Source organism: Hippopotamus amphibius, chromosome 6, assembly GCF_030028045.1.
Source record: "Hippopotamus amphibius kiboko isolate mHipAmp2 chromosome 6, mHipAmp2.hap2, whole genome shotgun sequence".
NCBI lineage: Eukaryota > Metazoa > Chordata > Mammalia > Artiodactyla > Hippopotamidae > Hippopotamus > Hippopotamus amphibius.
In genome coordinates this window covers 128,487,732-128,512,604 of record NC_080191.1, presented here as the reverse complement: position 1 = coordinate 128,512,604, position 24,873 = coordinate 128,487,732, and the positions used below count along the sequence as shown (strand labels likewise).

Below are 24,873 nucleotides of genomic sequence, written 5' to 3'. Positions count from 1 at the left end.
AGTAAAAGCCAAGCTGCAGAACAATACCTGCCATATTTGCTGTCTTAATATTTCTAAGTGTGGGTTTCTAAGCCTAAATTGGAGTGCCACTATGACTGCTGAAACCACTGTGGCTTTCAAATTGAAAAGTCTCAAACAATACCTAATAGGAATAGATACGCCAATATATGACAGTACACAGATCAATGGCAAAAAGACTCCTACTCCTTTCCTCACTTTTGTAATCCTGGCCAACCCACTCTTATTTGTCTCAAAAAAGTTTAACATTTATTTCTTGATATCTCTGGGAGATATACAGAGCAAAAGAAGTGGTCCCTAATCTATTGGAGTTAAACTCTTTTGGGGTAGAGAAAATACCATATAAAAATGTAAACAATGCAAAATATTGTGCGGTTAATTGCCAACTTTGGTACAGCTTCTTGAAACTGAGGACAGTTATTAGTTAGATTCATTAGACAATAACTAGCTTGTCCAGGTATTAGAAAATTGTAATCTGTTTTCACTTTGTTCTTGCAAAATTGCATACCCACCAAGCTTCACATAGCTTAGACCATGTATCACAAGACTCCCTTCACCACCCCCTATAAACAGTAGCTCTGATATACGAGCCTTATGATGTGTGCTCAAGTTGTTTTTCAGGAACTTGGAGTCACCTCTCATCTAGTTCAACCCCACTGAGACCACAAATCCCTCAACTGGGCTGCTCAAATGTCTAATAAGTGAACTTTTGACATCAGAGGGCCAAAAACTCCACCCTCAGAGTTTGGATACTAATGCTACCATTTTCTGAACATGTGTCCCATGAAGAAACATGAAGCTCATTTTCACCTGTGCAGAATGACAATTAGTTCACCTTTTCCTTACCTCCAATCACCTTTCCCCATGCCTCAGACCACCCTGCTTCTTCATCCCATAAATATCCCAAGCCCCTCACCTTTGGGGAGGCAGATTCGAGACTTGTTCTCCTCTCTCTTCACTTGGCTGCTTTGCAGAAAAAATCTTTTCTTTGTCACAGACCTTGGCGTCTCAGGGTTTGACTTGCTGCCCGTTGGGCAAATAAACCTGATTCGGTAACATAGTGAACTGAGAAAGAGGGGAATGTATGTAGACTAGACTAGACTGGAGATGATTCCTATAATCCAGAAATAGAAAATAATCGTGAGGGGCTGATAGATGATCTGGGTAGCCCATCTACCCAGTAATTCAAGCAAGACCTTAATTTGGCAATGTACACTGGGTCAAGAACCAGTATCCTCTAAGTGTTGTGCAACATTTCACCTGGCCTGACTAATGAAAACTAAATGTATTTGGAATGGAAATGACATATATGTAGATGAAGCGTTTGATGAGCTCTTTTGCAACCCTGATTTATGCAAACGAACACAAATAAAGGAAGAATGTCTAGACGATAAAAGGAAGGCAAATATCACTCAGTTAGCCTCTTCAGGCGCAAGGTTTGAAAATGAAGATGCTTTTACCACTGACATTTCTGGTCTTTGTTAGTTCCCCGGGTTGGACAATAGAGAGGAACTACTACATGGGCATTAGAGAAACTACCTGGAACTACGCTCCTACTGGTATAAATATGCTCAATGGCATGCCTTTCTCAGAAGATCTGTAAGTAATTCCTTCACATTGAAAAAGCTGCTATCAGAAGCAAAGGTTGATAATTATTATTCACTGATAAAATGCTGCTGAAGAATTTTCCATGATTGACCTTCTCAGGGCACATTTGCTATTGGAACTGCTTCCTTTGATTTTTTAGCATAAGCATGACGTGGAAGACAGCTATTAATATAAATCAGAAATTGCTCCCTCCTGGGATCATTGCCACTCTTGCCCTCATGATGCGTATTTCAGGGATCATCTCTAATTCTGTATTTATCCTTGATTTTGTTTGAGTGGCACTCAAGATGCAAAACAATGCTTTTCTTCAGCTATGGAGTCTCTGACAGAGATTGTAAAATTGCAGCTCCCGTCTTGATTTCTCTGTTCAGATGATTGGGACAAGGAAATCTGGAGGTTATGAGGGGGGTTCTGATTTCCTAAGTTTATCCACAAAATGCCCCCAATTCTACCAAAAAATCCACAAATTAAAATGTGTAAACAAACCTAGATCGTAGGAATTGATCGAGTGCTTGAGAGCTAAAGGAACCTCAAAGGAGGGTTGGAAACCTTTTGTGTTTCAGTAGAAAGAATTTGGTAAGTCATTTAAACTGAAATGCCATGTCTATTGCTTGCTATATTTGCATTTGATCTCTTCACCAGACCTTCCAAGCTTCTCCTTGCCTACTACACTGTTTTGTACTCCTAGATTTTTGCCAGTGTCTAGGTTTTCTTTATAAAATTAGGCCTTAAAGCCTCTTACTTCTAGTTTCAGTTGATTTAACACTGTTTTCTTTCCAGTCGAAATTTGTTAAAGTTCTTATTTGTTTGTTTGTTTGTTTACAGAGAGTTTCACTCCCAAACATATCTACAACAAAGCCAAAATAGGATAGGATCTGTTTATAAAAAGTGTTTGTATTTTGAGTACACGGATGCTACATTTCAAACTATCATTGAAAAACCATCCTGGTTGGGATTTTTAGGTCCAATCATGAAAGCAGAGACTGGAGACCTCATTTGCGTACATGTGAAAAATTTTGCTTCAAGAGGCTATAGTTTCCATCCTCATGGAATCACCTACACTAAAGAAAATGAAGGTAAGTGGGTCCCTATGCCTTAGATTCCTAAGCTTTTGCTTATGAAGAGGATGAGCCCAAAACCTCAGGAAACACAAGTTAATCATGAACTAGGTATGGATTGGGGCTGAATGCAGACTTTTACTTCAGATGTCTTTAATTTTTATATCCCAGGTTGTTCTTCTTAATTCCTCATTTGAAATGAGTGGAACCCCCCTTGAGCAATTTACAGAAAAGAAAACACACTTTTCCCTCATGTAAATAAATAGATAAATAAATAATTTGGGGGGGCAGTGTAGGAGACACTCATGAGATAAATGTTAGGTTTGCAGAAACATTGTTCTGCCTTCATTTCATTTCCATTTCCTGGTAGATGAGGATTAGCCTTTTGGAAAACATCAGTGCCAGGTGAAGTCACTATTTTCCAGACAGTATCTTCTCTCCTAAACATTCATACTCACAGCTGCCTGATGGTGTTGGGAAAAGGAAAGGCAAAGAAAGCTAACAGATAGGGTTTTGTGTTCAATATGGAGCAGAGTGGTTTCAAAAGATGATAAAGGATGAGAGGTTGGTCATGCTTCAAAGTCTTGGATTGAATGAAGGAATGTTATCCATAGTCATCAGATTCCAGCTTCAAGAGGTGGAGATCCGAAGCCAGATTCTAGGGGAGGAAGCAAAAAAGGAGAGCAAGATCCCAGATTCACAACTAAGGTAGTAGCTCAGGGTAATATCTACTAGGCAGAAGGCCACTTCCCGACGCCTGTGGGCAGCTTGTAGGTAACACGGATGATCTTGATGCCCTGGGTCCCAAAGTCTGAAATGCAGTAAAGAAAACACAGAGGGCAACTCAGGATCCTAGCTCTCTGTATCCAAGAACCAGGCTCATTGTAGGTGTACAATAAATATTTATGGAGTCTATCAATAAAAGTGATAATAGTCTGTTAATATGCTGCCTGATTTAGTCTGGAAACTGGCCAAGCTGGGCATTCAGGTAGAAACCAACTAAGGGGGACCTAGGGAGACAGGAGGCAGGAGAGAGGAAGGGGGAGATGAACACTTTATTCTAAAAATACAAATTAACAGACGTTCATGGCTTAATGGAGAACGCATGAGTCACTGTGCAGGTTATGTTTTCTAGGTGCTCTCTACCCTGATAACACTACGGGCCTGCAAAAGGAAGATGACTTGCTAGAGCCAGGGGCAGAGTATACTTACCGGTGGTTTGTAGAAGAAAATCAGGGGCCTGGCCCCAGTGACAGTAATTGCGTGACACGAATGTACCACTCCCACGTAGACACTCTAAAAGATGTGGCTTCAGGACTTCTTGGACCAATTCTGACTTGTAAAAGAGGTAACATTCGAAAAATCTCATTGTAGCAATAGAGCCAGCCAGGATATATGGGGTCTCCCTCACTCTCCCAGTGGAATTTTGCTATCAAATGAACTGTCTTTTTATGCCTTGACCTTGGTTCTCCAGTTAAGAAGGTGACGTTGCCACTTGGACCCTGAGCACTAGATGGCGATCTTGAGTCCAATGCCGCTGTTCAAGTTCAATAGTGCAGGCTGGACACTAGATGGTAGTCAAACCCAGCCTTAGCCACCTTCACACAAAATTCTGCCACCTTTCTCCTACAGGGTGGGAGGAAATAGGGAGATGAGAGACTGTCTGCCTGTTCCTTGCATGCTCAGTTCCTTAGGGTTCTGTCTGTGGAGGTGCAATATTTTACTTTCATATTTTAAGTGGAATCAGAATCACTAGTTTATTTCATAGCAAAAATAATGTCTGCAAAGAGGAAGTTTTGCTGTTCCTTTTGTTTCAGGAACTCTGGATGGAGACGTGGAAGAAAATATCGACGAGTCTTATGTTCTGATGTTTTCTATAACTGATGAAAACCGTAGCTGGTATATCAATGACAATATTAATACATATACTGAACCTGGCCAGGTTAATGCTGGAGATCCTGGCTTCCGGGAGAGCAATCTCATGCGCTGTAAGATTAAGAACTTTCTCATTCATTATATCCTATAATTCTAATTTCTATGATTCTATGTCGTGATTTCCTTTGCTCGTTTCGATAAGTTTCTATTTCCCAGTTTTTGACTCCGGGTATGCTGGCTGATATGCAAGTCATCTAGTAAATTCTGCTGATTTCCAAAGTTTCATAGCAAGTAAAGTTAGATAGATGCATTTGTTTTCTTTTTGTTGTTGTTGTTGTTTGGCCGCAAGGCCTGTGGGATCTTAGTTCTCAGACCAGGGATCAAATCCGCACCCCTTACATTGGAAGGTGAAATCTTAACCACTGGGCTGCCAGGGAAGTCCCACCATACAGTGGTTTTAAAACAGCACAATATTTTGTTTTTGTGGGCTTTTTAAAGTTTTTACTTATGTATTTATTTTTTTGGCTGCGTCAGGTCTTTGTTGCTGCGCACGGACTTTCTCCAGTTGTGGTGAGCAGGGGTTACACTTCGTTGCGGTGCACGGGCTTCTCACTGTGGTGGCTTCTCTTGTGGACCACGGGCTCTAGGCACATAGGCTTCAGTAGTTGTGACATGTGGCTTCTGTAGTTGTGGTGCACGGGCTTAGTTGTATGTGGGATCTTCCCGGACCAGGGATCGAACCCATGTCCCCTGAATTGGCAGGCAAATTCTTAACCACTGCACCACCAGGGACATCCCTGCCTTTGTTTTCTAACACCTGATATTGATCAAAAGTAGATAGTGACGGACTTCCTAGGTGGCACAGTGGTAAAGAATTCGCCTGCCAATGCAGGGGACATGGGTTCAAGCCCTGCCCTGGGAAGATTCCACATGCCACAGAGCAACTAAGCCTGTGAGCCACAACTACTGAGCCCATGTGCCGCAACTATTGAAGCCCATGCACCTAGGGCCCGTGCTCCACAACAAAAGAAGCCACTACAATGAGGGGCCTGCGCACCACAATGAAGAGTAGCCCCCGCTCTCAGCAACTAGAGAAAGCCCATGTGCAGCAATGAAGACCCAGCACAGCCAATAAATAAATTAAATAAATTGATTAATTAATTAAAAAAAAAGTAGATGGTGACAACATAGCAAGGATGTAATTTTAAGGCAATAAAATATTGTGGAAGAAGAAAGACGTAACAGACCAGATATTTTATGGAAATGTGTTTCTACATAGAACTTTTCAGAAAAGATGCTCTGGTTATCTCAGTCACCTTTATCTTTGTGTTCCTTTTCCACAAACTTAGCTTCTTTCTACTCTTTTCCCCTTTGCACGGCTTCCTGCCTTTCAGCTTACTTTTCCTCCTCTTGCCTCTAAATGTGTGTGCTCCTCAGTTTTAATCAGAAGCAATGCTTATGGCCTCCTTTTGGGAGGAAACAAATTGAATCCTGTCATAGATTATGCATGAGAAAAATGATGACACTGCCAGGTTTATGTGTTGAGGAAATGCATAGATACATGTGGCCTTGACCTAACATGCTTGATAGGTTAATTTACATGTGTTTTCAGCAATAAATGGATACATGTATGGAAACCTGTTCGGTCTCACCATGTGTGCGGAGGACAGGGTCAAGTGGTATTTTATTGACATGGGTGGTGTGTTGGACACACACTCCATCTATCTCCACGGACAAACTCTGATCTCTCGGAATCACAGAAAAGACACCATTACCGTCTTCCCTGCCTCAATGGATGATGCCTTCATGGTGGCCAAGGGTGTTGGAGAGTGGATGCTGGGTTGTCAGATACATGGTAGGGATTTATTCCTTTTATGTCATACAGGGTCAGGGGACTCCCTGGGTTACTACTCATTCCAAATGCCTCATCTTTCTAATGGGGAACCTGCCATCGGGGAGGTGACAGGATTGATTTTTGGAAAGTCAGTGACTCATTCAGGACTAGAACCCAGGTCTCTGACACCTTTAACTTTATGGTGATAAACCTTTTTAGGTATATAGGGATTATTTTTGTTGTTGTTTTTACAAAAAAAGAAGTTTATACTCATTAGCCGGTGAGCCTTACAAGAATCCTCAGTGTCAGAGCACGTATTATTACACTTTTTTGTTAAATTGAGAAAACAAGTTCCAAGAGGTTAAAACACTTACCAAAAACCCTATGAGAGCCAGGAATTATGTAAGACCAAGTAATTCTAATCCAGTACCCAGTAAACCTCCTTGTTTTCGTCTATTTCCCTCTTTAATCACACTTCACATTTAATGATAGGAAGGCCTGTTATGAAGTTATTGATCTTCTCTATTCTTAAATATGATTAAACTCTACATATAATCATGTAAATGTTTTATTTTTCAATCAGAAAACATGTTTGTTACTAGAACTGAAGAATTTAACTTTTTTGTGTGTGTGCAAAAATGGGATTTATCTCTCTGATTAAACCCTTTCTTTTTTTTTCAGTTCCATACTTTGATTAGCATCATACTTCAATTAATTATTTAAACAACCAAACAACAAGTATTTATTGGGATCTCCAACGTGCTGTGTCCCTCCTAGAGTTGTGAGAAAAAGGAGATCCACACGCCACTATTATAACTCAGGGACAGAACTTAATGATAAAAAGTTCTCACTTAGAAACGAATATTGTTTTAAAACCTGTTTTAAAGGTTAAAATGTACACTCAGCTGCACTCCTCCTATTCACCTCATTTACAGATGTTGCCTACAAGCCAGGTCTTTCCTCCTCAACTCTGCAGAAAAAATAGGGTTAGTCCTAGACACAGTCAAGAAAGCTTCTGAAAGTTCCTTGGCTGATGGGCCCCATAGCTTTCCCCTCTGTGTCTTCTCTTCCTGTGGCCTACAGTTTGGGGATTTTTGTTTGTTTGTTTTTGTTTGTTTTGTTTTTAGGAATTACAAGAATACATGAGTAGGCTTGCTGGAAAGAAAGGAAGAAAGAGTATATAATTAATGTTTATAAATATTCAATGAATGCTTTTTTAAAAAAAAGGAAGGAAGGAAAGAGGAAGGAGTTGGTGGGGAGCGAAGGTGGGAGGGAGAATTCAGTAGCAGCAGTAGACAGAAAGAGTGAAGTCTAATATGGTATATGGAAGCTGCCTCATAGGCACTTCAGAGAGTTGAGAATTAAATAAGCCAGCTGATAAACTTGTGGTAGCTTCAGATTGGCCATAGGAAGAGTGTTTATACCACCAAAATTAGCGAAAGAAAGAAAGAAAGAAAGAAAGAAAGAAAGAAAGAAAGAAAGAAAGAAAGAAAGAAAGAAAGAAAGAAAGAAAGAAAGAAAAAAAGAAAGGAAGGAAGGAAGAAAAGGAAAGGAAGAAAGGAAGAAGGAAAAAAGAGAGAAAGGAAGGAAGGAAAGAAGGAAGGAAGAGAAAGACAGGAAGGAAGCAAGGAAGGAAGGAAAAATGATTAGATTGTGTTCATCATTGGAGAAATGGTTTCAGAATATACCATTAGTCCAACCCTACCCCACCACCATCCCAGTTCCCTCTCCAGAGAATAAGCCCTGTAAGCAATTTGGTGTGAATACTTGCAAACCTGTTTACTATGCATTTTCATACTATATATATATGAAAATGTAGAAATAAAAATGCACAGCTATTGTTTTCTGCTTTGTTCTACATAAGTAGATCACACTGCATATAATAGGTTTCATTTAATTATATAACCTCAAAAATAGGTTCTTATTTTTATATAATAGGTTTTTCTTCATTCTGTTGCTTGCTTTCTTCACTCATCCATGTCTTGAAATCTTTTCCATGACATTCCCTATACTTCTAACTTACTCTTTTAAACAATTGTACAGTTTTGCATATTTGAGATGTAGCCTAACTTACTTAATCATTTTCCTACTGATATTCAAATTGCTTTCACCTTCTTGGTTCACTAACAGTGTTATAGCTAAACCCTTTTTATTTGTATCTTTTTATGTATGTGCAAATATTTTTCTTGCTTAACTACAAAGTGAAATTTTTTCATGTAAGAGTTTTTAATTTTAACAAATGCTGCCTAATTGCCTTCCAAAAATTCTGTATTAATTTACACTCCCACCAATGTTGCTCTAAAATGAAAACACAGGACTGAAGCCCTCATGGAAATGTACCTGCCTTGATTTTTCCCCTGTCTGCCAACTAGTTAATCTAATAAACCAACTAACTCATTAGTAATTAATGGTAACAATTTCAGACCCATAAGGGAAGATTCTTTTGGTTAAACAGACTCTCCAATTCCTCCCGGTAGGCAGGTGCCATGTTCACACAGGACTTGGTCCAAAGCTGCTTATTATTCTCCACTGCTATACGTTCCTCCAACATTCATCTTGGCATCTTGAGCTTTGTTCTTGCTTCATACATTTCAGGTTTTTACACAGATTCCATAGATAGAATACCTCAAATCTCTCAAAGGAAGGGGAAGTTGCAGTGTTGATGGCTACGATTTTAAAAATATATATTGACAAAGGAAAATGTTTTAATATTTTCGTAACATTCTCTACTTGGGTTTACTGTTTTTCAGAGGGTATGCAGAGCTTCTTCAGTGTAAGGGATTGTGAAAAACCTTCAACAGAAGTTACTGGGACACAAGTTGTACATTATTATATTGCTGCTGAAGAAATTTTTTGGAACTATGCTCCATCTGGTATAGATTTGTTCACTGGAAATAATTTAACAGCAGCTGGAAGGTAATGATTCAGCGATTAAAATATTTATAGTTAAATAAAGATAATTGGACTTTTTCATAACCTAGCTACTCCTAAAAAGGATTTAGCCATCGGTAGGAAAATAATTATAACAATAACTGGAAAATATTGAGCCTAAGGATCATTGCTACACAAAGTTTTTCTCTAAATGCCTTGGCAGCCACTGCAAAGAAAAACACATTGCTTATCTTTTTCTTAGTGCTAAATTTTAAAATGCATTTATTTTATAATTATGAGATATTTAACAACACAGTAGATGGTGTTATCAATAGGAATTTTACAAAAATTCAAAAATATTCCTTGTGTAATTTGTACTTTCCTGCTAAGATCTGAGGGTATAATTAAGAATTTCTTACGACATCCTTAATACTATATAAATATAGTATAGTTTTTACTCAAGAACGTATTTTTTAAATCATATCATATAAACATTTTTTACTCAATAACACTTAAGAATATATTACCAATTGTTTCCTTAATAACCAAAAACTAAAACTAAAATACATCACTGTGACATAGGCATTTAAAAGTGCACAAAAAGTTTTTCTGATAGTCCAACTGCTAAATATATTTACCAATTTGAAGATTACAGGAGTTTTAATGCTTTTGGTCTATTGAATGAAAGTTTTATGTCAGAAAATATCAAGTTCTATAACCACCAAAAAATAATGTTTCCCATAGTATTTTTTTTTCTAATTTACTCACAGAAAATTTAAGAAAACTAAGAATGTTACATCAAGTGAATATTTTCTCTTCTTACATTTTTAAGCTCATGAGTAAATTCAGTCTGTGTTGTGCAAATTTTGTCTTAATTGTGAGAAGGCTATCTGGGTTTAGAGCAAAAATTAGATTCAATTCTCATTTTATATTGACTAAAATAAGCATGAATTAATTAAAATCTTTTGGCTTGCGTGACTCTCCTGACTGTGAAATTTGATGATGTCTCAGCATTGCCAGCCATCACTTCCTGCTAGGGGACACTTTTTCTCAGGGGATTCCATTTTATGTTATTATAGTAGAATTAAAAAGTTAAGAATGACATCTCTCATCTGAATAGTCTAGCATTTCAGCACAGTTTTCTTTTTAAGCTTTTTATTGGAATATAATTGCTTTACACTGTTGTGTCAGTTTTTGCTGTACAACAAAGTGAATCAGCTGTATTTATACATATATCCTCATATGCCCTCCCTCCGGCGACTCCTTCCCACCCTGGCTATCCCACCCCTCTAAGTCTTTACCCATCATCGAGCTGATTTCCCTGTGTTATGCAGCAGCTTCCCACTAGCTATCTATTTTACATTTAATGGTGTATATATGTCAATGCTACTGTCTCACTTCGTCCAACTTTCCTTTCGTCCCCCACCCCATTCAGCACAGTTGTTTTAAAAGCAATATTTGTTATTACCTGCCTTAAAAAAATCAGACAAATGTTTTTAAAATTTTATTCCAAAGGAAAATGTGTATATAAACTAGTAGGTAGTATAGAGATACTTGTATACACATGTATAGACAAAAGACTGAAAAGATGTCCATGGAAAATGTTGACAGTGATTATATAGAGATGGTGGGATTATGAAGATTTTAACTTTCTTTGTCATATCTTTCTTTCTTTCCTTCTTTCTTTGTTTTCCAAATTTTCTACAATGAGCATGCATTGTTTTTATAAATAAATTACAAGTACTTTAAAACAGATGCATGTAGGTTCTTGCTTTCTTTTCATATGATCACTATAAATTTAAAAGTTCTTTGTGTATCTACCTTCTCTGCACAGTGAATCCTGGCTCTATTTTGAACAAGGCCCAAACAGAATTGGAGGAATTTACAAAAAACTAAGTTACTTTGAATACACAGATGCTTCCTTCCAAACACAGAAGCTGAAACCAGATCATCTTGGAATCCTTGGTAAATTTATTTCATAGCTTGTGGGGTTATAAACACCACTTATACATATTCTGTGTCATCAAAAGAATATTCACCGACTCAGTTTTAGAGATTTTGGCTCTCATCTTATAGCCTTATGAAAACAATACGTGCCTATTCATCTGATTTTAAACTGTATTTTTTTGTCCCTGTAAATCAATAAGATGAATATATCCTTGTGAATTTCTAAGACCCTGAATCATCTTATAATTGAACACATTTCTGGTTCATGGCATCATCCCTTTAATTTGTTCCTAGAAGAACCTCACCCAAGTAACACAACCTGACAATAATGTTTATGAACGCTGAGGACAGCTCCTAACTCTGCTGGTTTCTAGGCCCTGTCCTAAAGGCAGAGGTGGGACAGACCATCCAGGTCACTTTCTATAACAATGCTTCCCTGCCGCTCAGCATTCAGCCCCATGGACTGCGTTACAACAAGAGCAAGGAGGGCGCCTACTACAAAACACCGGGAGGAAGTAAGTACCGCAACTCAAGGGAGGCCCAAGCAAAGCAGACTGCAACACAATGCCAGCAAGAAAGTAAAACTCCCCCTAAAATCCTTGTGCAGCCTGCTTTTCACATCATAACAGCTCTGTGTACTTACTGTGGCAGAGGGAGTCCTTCAGCCCCGTTCAGCTGTCACTCAGGGTGCCACAAGCTGAGCAAGACACAGTTCTTGCCCTCAGAGATCTCGCAGTCTAGACTAGGGTACTTTTGGTCCTGGGTCCTATCTCACAAATGTTCATTTCTTACCAGGCCCCCCTTCACCCTCCTCACATGTAAATCCTGGCACAATATTTGTCTATACATGGGAAGTTCCAACAGATGTGGGTCCCACTTCCACGGACCCCAACTGCCTGACCTGGTTATACTACTCCTCCGTAAATCTTTTAAAAGACATCAACAGTGGCCTCGTAGGGCCTCTCCTCGTATGCAGAAATGGAAGTCTTGGAGAGGATGGCAAACAGGTGAGTGATGGGACCTGTGTCCAGGTATGCCTTGTTGAGAGTTTTCCTGAGCCAGAACTTCAAGGAAAAGGCAATGTGGCCATGGGCACCTTCAACTTCTTCTGTATAGCAATATTTCCCACTTTTACTCTTCCCTCACTTCCAGATCTCTGTCTTCTCGTGCCCAGTGAACACCCAGTGTGGCATGTGCCACGGACACCTCTAATCTCACTTGACTGTTTCAACTCTTCATCTACTTCTGGACAGCCACTTCCTGTGCCGCCCTTCTCTAAGTCAGCCCCCTGTCCTCTGTTCTGTGTCTTCGTTAATGACACCACCAAGCCTAGGACTTCTTTCAACAACTCCTTCTTTCTCACCTCCAGCATTAGTCACCAGCTCTCTGATACCATTGCCTTATTTGAGGCAGTGTCAGCTCTTTCTGAATTCCTGTAAACTCCTAACTCCTGTCCGCACTTTCATTCTGCTTCAGTATAGCTCCACGTGCCTCCCTTTCTAATCTGGTTATGACACCCTGCACCCTAAAAATTGCCCTAGAATTTGTTGGCTCAGAAGGCAACACATCAGACCCTGCCGCTTCCTCCAGATTCATGCTGCCCTCCCCGCCACCCTGCACGCACCATTCTGGTCTTACTGCACAATTAGCTGGTTAGTCTCTGAGTTAGGACGACTAATTCACATCCCTTTGATTTTGCCTTCCTTTCTCTCTCTGGAATGGCCTTTCCTCACTGTTTTACCTGCTAAAAGGGGAAACTTTTTAATAAAAACTCAGACTGAGGGCCTCCTTTTTTTCCTTCAAACAATATTCCTTAACTAAAGTTACTTCAAGTTCCTGCAGGTGACAGTAGTTTCTTGTGTATGTTGCTGTTAGGGCACTTACGCATGCAATTATTTTTACTGGCCTGTCTTCCTCACTAGACTATAAGTGCCTTAAAACCATTCACGGGGTTTTATTAATTTTTTTGAGACAATCCCAGCCCCTCTCTGGCATGTAGTAAGTGTTCAATAAATGCTTAATGAGTGAACTTCCCTTGTTCTTCACTGACAAGTGAACTAATATCCACGTTCTTTTCTGCATCTGTAATTCATATATCATAAAGCCTTATAAACACCCCAATATAAATATATATAATTGAATGTATATTTTATTTTAAAATATGGCTATATATTTATATTCATCTATATGATGAAAGTCATATAGTCTCATAACTCTTACAGTACATATAATTTTATATTTTATCCAAAAATATAAATATACACATGTATTTCTTCATAAACCCTAAAAATACAGACTTTCTAGAATTGAAAACATTTTATTTAACTTACTTTTTACAAAGATTCCTATGAGAAACCACTATAAACATCTGTGATTCCACAGTTTCGTTTTATGGAGTTAAGATACAGGGGTCCCTAGAGTAAGAGCTTTACATGAAAACAGTCATAGAGATTTCTCCCAACTTCTTAGTTCTGTGATAAATTCATTCACTGGGATTCATGCCTTTGTATAAAATGTCCATAAGTGGGAAGTCAATTGATCAGTTTTTCCAGGAGTATACAAATGCCCTTATATGGGAAATCCTGTATGAGGATCAACCATTTGACTAGAGTTCGAATACAGACCATGTATATGTCATGTATATTTATTTTTCTATTCCAATCCACAGAAAGAAATAGATGAAGAATTTTACCTTCTTGCCACAATATTTGATGAAAATGAAAGCCATCTCTTAGATGAAAATATCATGATATTTACCACAGAACCTGAAAATGTGGATACAGAGGACCCGGACTTCCAAAATTCTAACAAGATGTACTGTAAGGGAACACTTAATTTTCAAGATAAATGTATTCAGCAGTTTTTTAATTTCACTAGGCCTAAAGAATTACAAATTTTTAAAGAGAGACTTACATTTCCCCCTCAATTGTTAGCTAATCTGTTTCATGTTTTCTTTAAATATAATTTCCCCCCAAAAAAATTGCCTGCTAGGGTGGTTATGTTACATTCAATTTACCAAATATTTACCAATGCCTTTTTGGTGTTTTAGCTATTACTAAATGTGATATAGAAAAGTCTTGCATTTCTCTATTGCCAAAGTAATGGAGTGGACAGGTGGAGTGTTTGTTGAGTTGGTTGGTTGGTTGTTTCATTCATTAGCTTAATGACATTAAACAAATCTCTCTGGCCTTAGTTTCCTCAAATCTAAAAGGAAGGTGTTGCCTTGGATAATCTTGAAATCTTACATGAATGAACTGCTTAATGATTAGTCCTTGGTTGAGTTTCAAGAGATGTCAAGTACCAATAAATTAAATACTCTTTTTTTTTGTCACCAATGTCTTGCAGCCATAAATGGATACATGTATGGAAATCTGCCTGGACTGGATATGTGCTTAGGAGACAACGTTTCATGGCATGTTCTTAGTGTGGGATCATATGAAGACTTACATGGGATATATTTTTCAGGAAATACCTTCACTTCCTTAGGAGCAAGGAAAGACACCATAGCTCTGTTTCCCCATACGTCCCAAACACTTCTTATGACACCCGATTCCACGGGTAAGTTGTGGATCTTCTCTTGAAATATGTCCAAAGTATGAAAAAGCAGTCTTCATAGGTACTGAAAATTGTTTGTACAGGAAAAAAAAGGAGGTTATCCAAATAGTGTTTAGAAAACCTTTGTCCTGCTCCATTAAATTTATAGGAGCATTAGTATATCATTTTCCTGTACACAAAAATCCCCTCAGCCCTTCCCATTTCTCTCTTCCCAGGCACCAGGCTCTAAATCAACCCAGGCTCTAAATCAACCCATTTCAAAAGCATTGAAGATGCTTTGAAGCATTTTAACTTGTTTTCATTTTATTATCTGCTGCATTTCTTACTCTTCTGTCCATTTGTTTCCCAGGTCTTCCTCCTGCATCTACCTCACGCTATTCTCTTCTGCCTTTCTCTCTTAATGCCTCTCCTTGCTAGCTTTGCTCTCTAGGGAAACTTTTTTTACTTAAATGAAGTTGATTGTTGCTAGAAACTTTTTTAAAGGGACCTTGTATCAGAGAATTGTTGTGGGGATCAGAGAAGCCTCCCCTCCCCTCTGAACCTAATATCCTCATTTGTAAAATAAGGATTGTAATAATTTACAATCCATAAAAAGGAAACACAATCATATGAGATAGATGTAGTATAGTAAAGGGCCTGGCATATGTTAGACTTTCAGTAAAATGTTGGTTTCTTCTCTTATCCTGCAGATCTACCTTAAGAAAAAAATAAAATAAAACAAGCAAGCAAACAAAATCCTTCTTGGTCAAAAAGTACTGGCACCAGTTGAATACTGGCTGCACAATAAACAAGTTACTCTATAAATACCATGGATTGGTACCTTAACTCTTTGTGATATCACAGATTCATCTGACTACATTTTTTTACATTTCAGTAATTTTTATTTTACTTTCCAAAGCCTGTGATTATGAGTAATCAGAAGATTATTTAGCCATTAAAAAAATTGCCATTTGCAGCAACAATGATGGACGTTATGATACTAAGTGGAGTACATCAGACCAAGAAAGACAAATATCATATGATATCACTAATATGCAGAATCTAAAAAAATGATACAAATGAACTTCTTTACAAAACAGAAACAGACTCAGAGACATAGAAAACAAACTTAAAGTTATCAAAGTGGAAAGGGGGATAAATTTGGAGGTTGGTATTAACAGATACACACTACTATGTATAAAATAGATAAACAACAAAGACCTACTTATAGCACAGGGAACTGTATTCAACAGCTTGTAATAATCTATAATGGAAAAAAATCTGAAAAAATATATATGTATATATTACTGAATCACTTTGCTGTATGCCAGAAACATTGTAAATCAACTATACTTAAATTAAAAAAATAAAAAAAATTTTAAAAGATCATCCAAAAAAAAGTAACTGGAAGGAAAAATGAAAGATCTTTCTCCAACACTTTCTCTTCTCTGCTGTACACACTCATCCAGTGGCGAGTTATCACCCATTCCCCTCCCACTTCTTTCTTTCCTTTCCCCTGTAGATGTTTCCCTGGATTTCTTACAAAAAAAAGTAGCCTGCATTTCATTTTCTTTCCTAAACAGTGTCCACCACAGTAAACACGTGGAGGTGTCAAACGCTGTGCTATACAGGAATCATTGCTTTCTAAACAAATTGTCTTTCCCAAACCCTCTGAGTCTGAAGGGTTTGCTTCCTTGTCAGTCTTCTTCACTCTTACCCTCCACAAAAAGTAACAGCAACCACAGAAATATGTGTACAGAGTTGAAAGAGAATGTTAGTGTTGATGAAGGTGATATTAAGAAGCAAAGTCAGAACATGAGGGGCTTAAAATTACCAAAATAAAAGACAGCTGGAATTCAGGTGGAATTTTCTGGTCTGAACCACGCTGGAGTTTTGTTGTTGTTGTTGTTGTTGAGGTGGTTTGTTTTTGTTGTGGTTATTGTTTTGGGTTCTTAATATATTGATTCTGATTTCCTTCAACTTCCTCTCACTACCTCCATGGCTACCTCTCTGATCCAAGCCACCATCATCTCTCATGGTTATTTTAATAGGCTCCTAACAGGTCTCCCTCCTTGCACCCTTGCCCACTCCAGTCTATTCTTGGCACAGCTGCCGGAATGTCCTTATGTCGCTCATAGATGCAAAGTACCACAATGGCTCCCCATTTCACCAAGTAAAAGCTACAGATTCTTCAGTGGCCCACAAGGGCCCATGTAACTTTGTTCTCCATTCCCCACCAATCCTGTCTCCTCGTACCCTCACCTTTGCTCACTCCACTGCAGACACATGGGCCTCTTAGATAGCCTTCAGTCACACAAAGCAGACCCTCAGATTGGGGATTTTGCTATCTGCTTCCTCTGCCTGAATTGCTTTTCCTCTAGATCCACCGTTTACCTCTCGTGACTCTTTGCCCCAATGTCCCTCACCCATCAAGACCTACCCTGATCATCCTATAGAATATTGTTCATTGCCCCTCCCTCCACACATTCACCCAGAATTCTCAGTCCTCCTTATGCTGTTCTACTTTTTTCCTAAATTCATTGCACTTATCACCTTCCAACATATACAAAGTTTACTTAGTATGTTTATTGTCTGTCTCTAGAACACCCTGCAATATAAACTCCAAGGGCAAGAATTTTTACCTATTTTGTACATTGATGTTTCCCAAGTGCCCAGAAATATGCCTGGCATAAAGAAGACACTCAATAAATATTTGTCAAATTAGTGAAAGAATGAATGAACTATCTTACAATATTTCTTTGGGGAGATTTATATCTTATAGATGACTTAACAGAGAGAAGAAATCTGAATGCAAAGTGTTAAGCATCCTTTTCTTTTTCACCTTTAGGAGTTTTTAACGTGGTTTGTATGACATCAGAGCACTATATTGGAGGCATGAAACATAAATACCGAGTGAGTCAGTGTTCAAAGCCAAACTCGGATCAAACACAGTGCCAGGAGGAGAAGGTTATTTATATCGCAGCTGAGGAAATTGTGTGGGATTATTCTCCTAGCAGGAAGTGGGAGAAAGAACTGCATCGTCTTCAAGGACAAAAGTATGGCGGTGACTTCAGTCTCTAATCCTGCAGGGTTTATTCTGTAGTCCTCTACGCTTTCCTTTCAGTCTCGTGGGTGTGTGTGTACCTGCGCGTGCGTACATGTTTGTGGTGTGTTTATTTATTTGCGTGTGGTATGCATGTGTGTGACGGGTATGTGTGTGTGGTGTGTGTGTGACTTTTGTGTTTAGGATACATTCAATTACAAATAACTTCAAAATGTGTGTGTGTGTGATGCCTTCAGTTATAAATGACTTCAAATCTTTCCAAACATCTACATAACTTACTTCTTTTGTGCTGTTTCCTCCTGTCTCTCTTATCACTCCTTGCATCCTATCTTCCTTATGTGTTTTACCATCCAACCTCACCACTTTGAAGTATAATAAACATAAGTTCAGCTACATTTAACATTTGAAATCAGTCAGAATTTTTTTGTCTTCACTTGTTTCTGTCTATCACTATTCTGAGAATCTCAAATTGAAGACACTGATCTTTCTCTTTGTGTAAAATTTGATATCTTTCTCTGATTTTCTCTCTTACTATTTATTCATTTATCAAAACTAAAATTTCATCCTGAAAACATGTTTTAAAGTACAGAATGAATATCCAACAACCTTACCAAAATGAATATTTTTTTTAAAAGGGAAATTACTTTCCAAGGTAAAATAGACTCTAAATATTAATAAATTGCATTATTCCAATGAGTTCTTCCATGTGAGAATTTGTATATTTAATGGTTAAATTAACTAACGCTGTGTTTTTTTGTTTTTGTTTTAATTTTCTCAAAGTGCAACAAACATATACTTGGATAGAGTTGGGACGTTTCTTGGGTCCAAATACAAGAAAGTCATATACCGTCAATATGATGATATCACATTCACAAATCAAACAGTGAGAAATGAAGATGAAATACATCTGGACATACTAGGTATTGATGTACTATAAGATTGGTTTGGGGTTTGTCATCTTGTCCTCAACCATTAGGAATTGTTGCCTATATTAAGGATATGGTTGGCTTCTACCTCGATGGAGGAAGGTGCCTATGATTCTAACTTTAATGTGTTTGCTGGCAGACACTTTTACTGGGAAAAGAAAAGTGATTCAAATATTGTTTAATGGAAAATAAAGAGACCATAGACCATTAATATGGTCAGTTTCAGATTACCTGGTTTCTTACACTCGGAACTCAAAAATTTTGGATCTGGGAGGGACCTTAGAAGTAGCATTTAGAGATAATTTCATTGAAATTAAAACAAATCCCAGAGACACTAGTATAATTAGGAGGGGGCCTTCTTTGTTTAAATTTAAGTGTTTAATTGAAACAGTTAAGTGCTTAAGACTTACTTTCATCTTCTGTCTAGGAGTGAGAAAAATTATAGCTCTTTCCTCCACCCTTGACAGATTAGCTAGGAAACCTACAAGTCATTCCCAGGCACCCACATGTAACATTTCTGTAGTCACATGATGTTTTCATATGTCAAATGGCATTTCCATACATTGCGTAGTATTTCCAGAAGTCACGTGGCATTTCCATATGCCCAAATCTTGTTTCATTCCTAACATCTGTGTGTCTACTAGAGGCCGTTTTCTGGCATGGGACCCTGAGAAGATGGATGTACATGCTGACGAGGAGGGACTTTTACTCTTCTTGGCTCCTCATCGGCCTCTTGGGCTTTGCAACCCCTGGAGGGAGGTCTGTACTATCCAGTTCCCAGTGCTTTTGAGTGGGCCCTTATTTTTAGTAACAACAGTATATTTGTTTTCTCTGGGGTTCTGGCCAAATGTACTAAGATAAATAACACGAAATGACCCCCTAGATTCCTTTATTATTTATACAAAAAAAACCCCCACTTTTTAGAAAAGTAAAAACAAGCATAGTGTTTGAGACGGTAAACTTGCCACAGAAGGCGAAGAGGTGTTTACTTTGCTAGCAGCCAGCATCCACCAGGTCTCTTTGGGGCTCTGATTTTAGTAATTAGAGCACAATTTTAAGGAGAGTTTTTCTGCTTAGTTCATCTCAAAACCATCTCTGTTTCAGAATTTTTAGAGCCACATATTCAATCTGTCTCCAAATATAATTTTTATTACAAATTATATACCTCCAGTTCTTGGCTTAGGATGAAAGGGAAAGAGAGTAAAGTGAAGGGTCTTTAGTTTGTGAGAGAGATAATCACCCTGGGTCAATAAAGGCACCTTGTAGCCTTCTCCCAATCCTCCATTAGAGTGAAGGGGGAAGAGAATAAGAGGCTTACATGATGAAGTTGTCAAGAAAAAAAATAAAATGTTCCATTTCTAAATTGTGTGTTTTCATAGGCATTAACTGATGCTCATCGAAATAAGTTTTCTAGTGCTGGAGCTTATAAAAATTCTAGGTGATTTAAATTTTCCAGGCAAAAACCATGTGTCATAAACCAGCAATGGTCCATTTGTTAAATGTGTTTGTGTTTCATTTGGCTGCAAGCTAAGGAAAAGAATAAGAATAAGTCTCTGTGTATATACTTAAGGGGACAGATGACTCATAATTTAAAATAATAACAACTATCCACACATTTTCCTTTTTCTATTTCCTAGGTCCCATAATATTTCTCAGCCCTGGCGAGAAACTACATGTTGTCTTTAAAAATAATGCCTCCAGACCATATTCTATTCACGCTCATGGGGTGAAGACAAGCTATTCCACTGTTGTTCCAACACAGCCAGGTAACAGCTTTGGGGGAAAGAAAAGTCCCAAAGATTTTATGCAGGACTGTGGGGCTCATGTTTGCTCTTTTTCTCCTATTTTTATTTGTTGGTTGGTTTTGTGGAATACCTACTATATTCCATGCCATGTTTTTCTTTAAATTGAGGTATAGTTGATTTACAACATTATATTAGTTTCAGGTGTACAACATAGTGACTCAAAATTTTTATAGATTATACTCCATTGATAGTTATTATAAGATACTGGCTTTATTCCCTATGCTGTACAATATATTCTTATAGCTTATTTATTTTATACATAGTAGTTTGTACCTCTTAACCCCTTGCTCCTATCTTGCCCCTCCCCACTACTCTCTCCCTGCTGGTAACCACTGGTTTGTTCTCTATATCTGTGAATCTTTCCTTTTTGCTTTATTCACTAGTTTGTTTTATTTTTCAGATTCCACATACAAGTAATATTATAGCTTTTGTCTTTCTCTGCCTGACTTATTTCACTAAAGATAATGCCCTCCAGGTCCATCCACGTAGTTGCAAATGGCAAAATTTTGTTCTTTATTATGGCTGAGCAGTATTCCAGTTTGTGTGTGTGTGTGTGTGTGTGTTTGTGTGTGTGTGTATACACCACATCTTTTTTATCTACTCATGTGTTGAAGGACACTTAGGTTGCTTCCATATCTTGGCTATTGTAAATAATGCTGCTATGAACATTGGGGTCCATGTATATTTTCAAATTAGTGTTTTCACTTTCTTTGGATATATATCCATGAGTGGAATTGTTGGATCATATAGTAGTTCCATTTTTAGTTTTTTGAGGAACCTCCATACTGTTTCCAGTAATGGTTGCTCCAGTTTGCAAAGAAAACCCAAAGTTAGTAGAAGAAAAGAAAGCATAAAGATCAGAGCAGAGACAAATGAAATAGAGATTTAAAAAGCAATAGCAAAGATCAATGAAACTAAGAGTTGGTTCTTCAAAAAGACAACAAAATTGATAAACCTTTAGTGAAACTCATAAGAAAAAAAGAGAGAGGGCCCAAATCAACAAAATCAGAAACAAAAGAGAAGTTACAACTGACACCACAGCAATACAAATGATCATGAGATTACTACAAACAATTATATGCTAATAAAATGGACAACCTAGGAGAAATGAATAAATCCCTAAAAAAGTACAATCTTCCAAGACTGACTCAGGAAGAAAAATAGAAAACATGAACAGATCAATTACCATTAATGAAATTGAATCAATCAAAACAAACAAACAAAGTACAGCACTAGATGGCTTCACAGGTGAATTCTACTAAACATTTAGAAAACAGTTAACACCTATCCTTCTCAAACTATTCTAAAAAATTGCAGAGGAAGGAATGCTTCCAAACTTATTCTATGAGGCCAGCATCACTCTGATACCAAGACTAGACAAAGATATCACAAAAAAAGAAAATTACAGGCCAATATCATTGATGAACATAGATGCAAAAATCCTCAACAAAATACTAGCAAAACAAATCCAATGATACATTAAAAAGATCATACACCATGATCAAGTGGGATTTATCCCAGGGATGCAAGGATGGTTCAATATTCATAAATCAATTAATGTGACACATCACATCAACAAATTGAAGAGTAAAACCGTATGATCATCTCAATAGATGCAGAAAAAAATTTTGAAAAAAAATTTTTTTAACTTTTTGTTTACTTTTTACAATAAACTGCATATATTTAGAGTGTACAATCTGGTATCCCAGTCTCCCAATTCGTTGCCCCCCCCCAACCCTTCCTGCTTTCCCCTTTGGTGTCCATATGTTTGTTCTCTACATCTGTGTCTCTATTTCTGCCTTGCAAACTGGTTGATTTGTACCATTTTTCTATAGTCCACATATATGTGTTAATATACAATATTTGTTTTCCTCTTTCTGACTCACTTCACTCAGTATGACAGTCTCTAGGTCCATCCATGTCTCCAGGAATGTCCCAGTTTCATTGCTTTTTACAGCTGAGTAATATTCCATTGTACATATGTGCCACATCTTCTTTATCCATTCATCTGTTGATGGACATTTAGGTTGCTTCCATGTCCTGGCTATCATAAATAGTGCTGCAATGAACATTGGAGTGCATGTGTCTTTTTGAATTATGGTGTTCTCTGGGTATATGCCCAGGAGTGGGATTGCTGGGTCATATGCTAGTTCTATTTTTAGTTTTGCAAGGAACCTCCGTACTGTTTTCCATAGTGGCTGTATCAATTTACATTCCCACCAGCAATGCAAGAGCGTTCCTTTTTCTCCACACCCTCTCCAGCATTTACTGTTTGTAGATTTTCTGATGATGCCCATTCTAACTGGTGTGAGGTGATACCTCATTGTAGTTTTGATTTGCATTTCTCTAATAATTAGTGATGTTGAGCAGCTTTTCATGTGCTTCTTGGCCATCCGTATGTCTTCTTTGGAGAAATACCTATTTAGGTCTTCTGCCCATTTTTTTTATTGGGTTGTTTATTTTTTTGATATTGAGTTGGATGAACTGTTTATATATTTTGGAGATTAGTCCTTTGTCTGTTGATTCATTTGCAAAAATTTTTTCCCATTCTGAGGGTGGTCTTTTCATCTTTCTTATAGTTTCCTTTGCTGTGCAGAAGCTTTGAAGTTTCATTAGGTCCTACTTATTTATTTTTGTTTTTATTTCCATTATTCTAGGGGGTGGATTAAAAAAGATCTTGCTGTTATTTACGTTGAAGAGTGTTCTTCCTATGTTTTCCTCTAGGAGTTTTATAGTGTCTGGCCTTACATTTAGGTCTTTTATCCATTTTGAGTTTATTTTTGTGCATCATGTTAGGGAGTATTCTAATTTCATTCTTTTCCATGTAGCTATCCACTCTGCCCAGCACCACTTGTAAGAGAGGCTGCCTTTTCTCCATTGTATATCCTTGCCTCCTTTGTCATAGATTAGTTGACCATAGTTTACTCTGGGTTTCTATTCTGTTCCTTTTGATCTATATTTCTGTTTTTGTGCCAGTACCATAGTGTCTTGATCACTGTAGCCTTATAGTATAGCCTGAAGTCAGGAAGCCTGATTCCCCCAACTCCATCTTTCCTTCTCAAGATTGCTTTGGTTATTCGGGGTCTTTTGCGTTTCCATACAAGTCGTAAAATTTCTTGTTCTAGTTCTGTGAAAAATGCCATTGGTAATTTGATGGGGATTGCATTGAATCTGTAAATTGCTTTGGGTAGTATAGTCATTTTCACAATGTTGATTCTTCCAATCCAAGAACATGGTATGTCCCTCCATCTGTTTGTGTCTTCTTTGATTTCTTTCATTAGTGTCTTATAGTTTTCTGAGTACAGGTCTTTTACCTCCTTGGTTAGGTTTATTCCTAGGTATTTTATTCTTTTTGTTGCAATGGTGAATGGGATTGTTTCCTTAATTTCTCTTTCTGATCTTTCATTGTTGTGTATAGAAATGCAAGAGATTTCTGTGTGTTAATTTTGTATCCTGCAACTTTACCAAATTCATTGATTAGCTCGAGTAGTTTTCTGGTGGCATCTTTAGGATTTTCTATGTATAATATCATGTCATCTGCAAACAGTGACAGTTTTACTTCTTCTTTTCCAATTTGGATTCCTTTATTTCTTTTTCTTCTCTGATTGCTGTGGCAAGGACTTCCAAAACTATGTTGAATAGTAGTGGCGAGAGTGGACATCCTTGTCTTGTTCCTGATCTTAGAGGGAATGCTTGCAGTTTTTCACCATTGAGAATGATGTTTGCTGTGGGTTTGTCGTATATGGCCTTTACTATGGTGAGGTAGGTTCCCTCTATGCCCACCTTCTGGAGAGTTTTTATCATAAATGGGTGTTGAATTTTGTCGAAAGCTTTTTCTGCATCTATTGAGATGATCATGTGCTTTTTATCCTTCAGTTTGTCAATGTGGTGTATCACATTGATTGATTTGCGTATATTGAAGAATCCTTGCATTCCAGGGATAAACCCCACTTGATCATGCTGGATGATCCTTTTAATGCGTTGTTGGATTCTGTTGGCTAGCATTTTGTTGAGGATTTTTGCATCTAAATTCATCAGTGATATTGGTCTGTAGTTTTCTTTTTTTGTAGTATCTTTGTCTGGTTTTGGTATCAGGGTGGCTTCATGAAATGAGTTTGGGATTGTTCCTTCCTCTGCAATGTTTTGGAAGAGTTTGAGAAGGATGGGTGAAAATTTTCAACATCAGTTTATGATAAAAACTCTCAACAAAGTGGATGTAGAGGGAACATACCTCAACATAATAAAGGATATGACAAGCCCAGAGCTAACATCAAAATCAATGGTGAAAAGCTGACAGCATTTCTTCTAAGATCAGGAGCAAGACAAGGATGCC

At 37.7% G+C, this 24,873-nt stretch overlaps 1 protein-coding gene across 1 annotated transcript in view; it reads left to right on the top strand.

Moving 5' to 3' along the window:
- The first annotated feature begins 1,462 nt into the window (after nucleotides 1-1,462).
- LOC130855602 (ceruloplasmin-like) overlaps nucleotides 1,463-24,873 on the top strand; it is a 34,084-nt gene continuing 10,673 nt past the window's right edge. The window contains exons 1-14 of the mRNA XM_057739425.1: nucleotides 1,463-1,617; nucleotides 2,452-2,702; nucleotides 3,820-4,032; nucleotides 4,502-4,672; nucleotides 6,172-6,414; nucleotides 9,144-9,309; nucleotides 11,099-11,229; nucleotides 11,586-11,726; nucleotides 12,007-12,218; nucleotides 13,880-14,030; nucleotides 14,557-14,769; nucleotides 17,594-17,801; nucleotides 18,590-18,729; nucleotides 20,373-20,501. Coding sequence (XP_057595408.1) covers nucleotides 1,463-1,617; nucleotides 2,452-2,702; nucleotides 3,820-4,032; nucleotides 4,502-4,672; nucleotides 6,172-6,414; nucleotides 9,144-9,309; nucleotides 11,099-11,229; nucleotides 11,586-11,726; nucleotides 12,007-12,218; nucleotides 13,880-14,030; nucleotides 14,557-14,769; nucleotides 17,594-17,801; nucleotides 18,590-18,729; nucleotides 20,373-20,501 — 2,524 coding nt within the window. The remainder of the gene's footprint in view (nucleotides 1,618-2,451; nucleotides 2,703-3,819; nucleotides 4,033-4,501; nucleotides 4,673-6,171; nucleotides 6,415-9,143; nucleotides 9,310-11,098; nucleotides 11,230-11,585; nucleotides 11,727-12,006; nucleotides 12,219-13,879; nucleotides 14,031-14,556; nucleotides 14,770-17,593; nucleotides 17,802-18,589; nucleotides 18,730-20,372; nucleotides 20,502-24,873) is intronic.